This window comes from Pteropus vampyrus, unplaced genomic scaffold, assembly GCF_000151845.1.
Source record: "Pteropus vampyrus isolate Shadow unplaced genomic scaffold, Pvam_2.0 Scaffold8856, whole genome shotgun sequence".
Lineage (NCBI taxonomy): Eukaryota > Metazoa > Chordata > Mammalia > Chiroptera > Pteropodidae > Pteropus > Pteropus vampyrus.
In genome coordinates, this window is record NW_011897637.1 from 1 (window position 1) to 1,665 (window position 1,665).

At 50.1% G+C, this 1,665-nt stretch overlaps 1 protein-coding gene across 1 annotated transcript; it reads left to right on the plus strand.

The window, feature by feature from the left end:
* The first annotated feature begins 694 nt into the window (after positions 1 to 694).
* LOC111734893 (arf-GAP with Rho-GAP domain, ANK repeat and PH domain-containing protein 3-like) lies at positions 695 to 1,604 on the plus strand. Its single transcript, XM_023526816.1, has 2 exons — positions 695 to 944; positions 1,196 to 1,604. The coding sequence occupies exons 1-2, from the start codon at positions 710 to 712 to the stop codon at positions 1,336 to 1,338; spliced, it is 378 nt and encodes a 125-aa protein (XP_023382584.1). The 5' UTR covers positions 695 to 709; the 3' UTR covers positions 1,339 to 1,604.
* The last annotated feature ends 61 nt before the right edge of the window (positions 1,605 to 1,665 follow it).

Sequence of the window (1,665 nt, forward strand, 5' to 3'; positions counted from 1 at the left end):
ACATGACCTTATGTGTGTTTTTGTTTAAAGACATTTTATTTAATATATACTGTTGGTTCGTTAACATCAAACTCGTGGCCAACGAGCACTACGTCTCCTGCCTGAAGGAAGCTTATCTGACACGTATTTTATCTAGAAGGCACATCGCAGCCTTCCTGTACTTAGGGACACGGACTGCACATCAGCGCCAGAGTCGGGGGCCCTTGTAAGCAGCAAAATCACCCCCACAGAAAAAGCACAAGAATGCAAAAACATGGCTCTAAATAGACCATGAAAAAGACACATGTTTACTGTGTGAGACCTTAGCTGTGAGCATGTCCAACAGCAATTCAGATTCTTCTCTGCTCTGCGCATGTTCACGACGGAAAAGGTGCCACCACCAGTATTGATTTGGGCGTTACGATGACATTTTAGCGAGCAGATGAATTTGCAAATATGAAATACTCGAAAAACTAAGACCTGGAATGTGATTTCAGAGGGCGCTATGTAAAAATAAAAGTGATGAGGAGATAGAGAGTAATGGGGGCTGCTAGGTGTGACGGCTCGGTTAGGGAAGGACTTTCTGAGCATAAGGACTGAGCAAGGGCATGAGAAGCAAGACCGTGGAGGCAGAATTCCCCCTCTCTGAGCCCCCAACATCCACATACCATGTAGGAGGTCACGGATGGGGTGCTGGGTGAGTGGTGGTGGGTGTTTGGCAGTCTGTGAGATGAGACACTGGCTGTTCTCAGGGCTCCGGCTAGAGGGTGTATACCGAAAAGGGGGCGCTCGTGCGCGAAGCCTGCGGCTCCTGGCTGACTTCCGGCGGGACGCTCGGTCAGTGAAGCTCCGACCAGGGGAGCACTTTGTGGAGGATGTCACCGACACACTCAAACGCTTCTTTCGAGAGCTCGATGACCCTGTGACCTCTGCTCGGTTGCTGCCTCGCTGGAGGGAAGCTGCCGGTACTCCTAAGATTCCTAAGCACCCCTCATGGGCAAGCAGTGGGCAACTAGGAACTCCACCCCACCCCCCACGCCCAATCCCTGAGGCTCTCTTGTGGGATTGGGCGGCCCTCTCCCCACGTCCCTCCATGGAGGATCAGCCAGGGACTTGGCTCAGGGCATGGTGGAAAGGGGCAGAGGCACATTCATCCTGGTTTTCTAAATATCCTTCCACTCTCCCTTCCCTTCTCTAATCCTCCATTCTATCCCAGAGCTGCCCCAGAAAAACCAGCGCCTGGAGAAATACAAAGAAGTGATTGGCTGCCTGCCTCGGGTCAACCGTCGCACACTGTCCACCCTCATCGGGCATCTCTATCGGTCAGTATGGGAGACCCTCTGCAGGCCTTCTCACTGACCCTTCACTACTTCCACCCAACCCCCTTGTTTACGTTCATTCATCCATCCCACAAACAGTGGTTAAGTGAAGGTGTCATAGCATAAAGGTTCAGAGGTGGACTTTGGGGTCTGACAGATGTAAGCCTTAACCTGGCTCCACCATTCTAGTGTGTGTCTTTGGCTAAGTTACTTACCCTCTCTGAGCCTGTTTCCTCATCTGTGAAAGGAAGACAATGTAATGAATTGTATCTACCTCAGGTTATATGAGAGTTAAGTGAGATAATCCTTGTAAAATTCTTACTATAGCACCTGGCATATAAATTGTAAACATTCAGAAAAAGTGAGT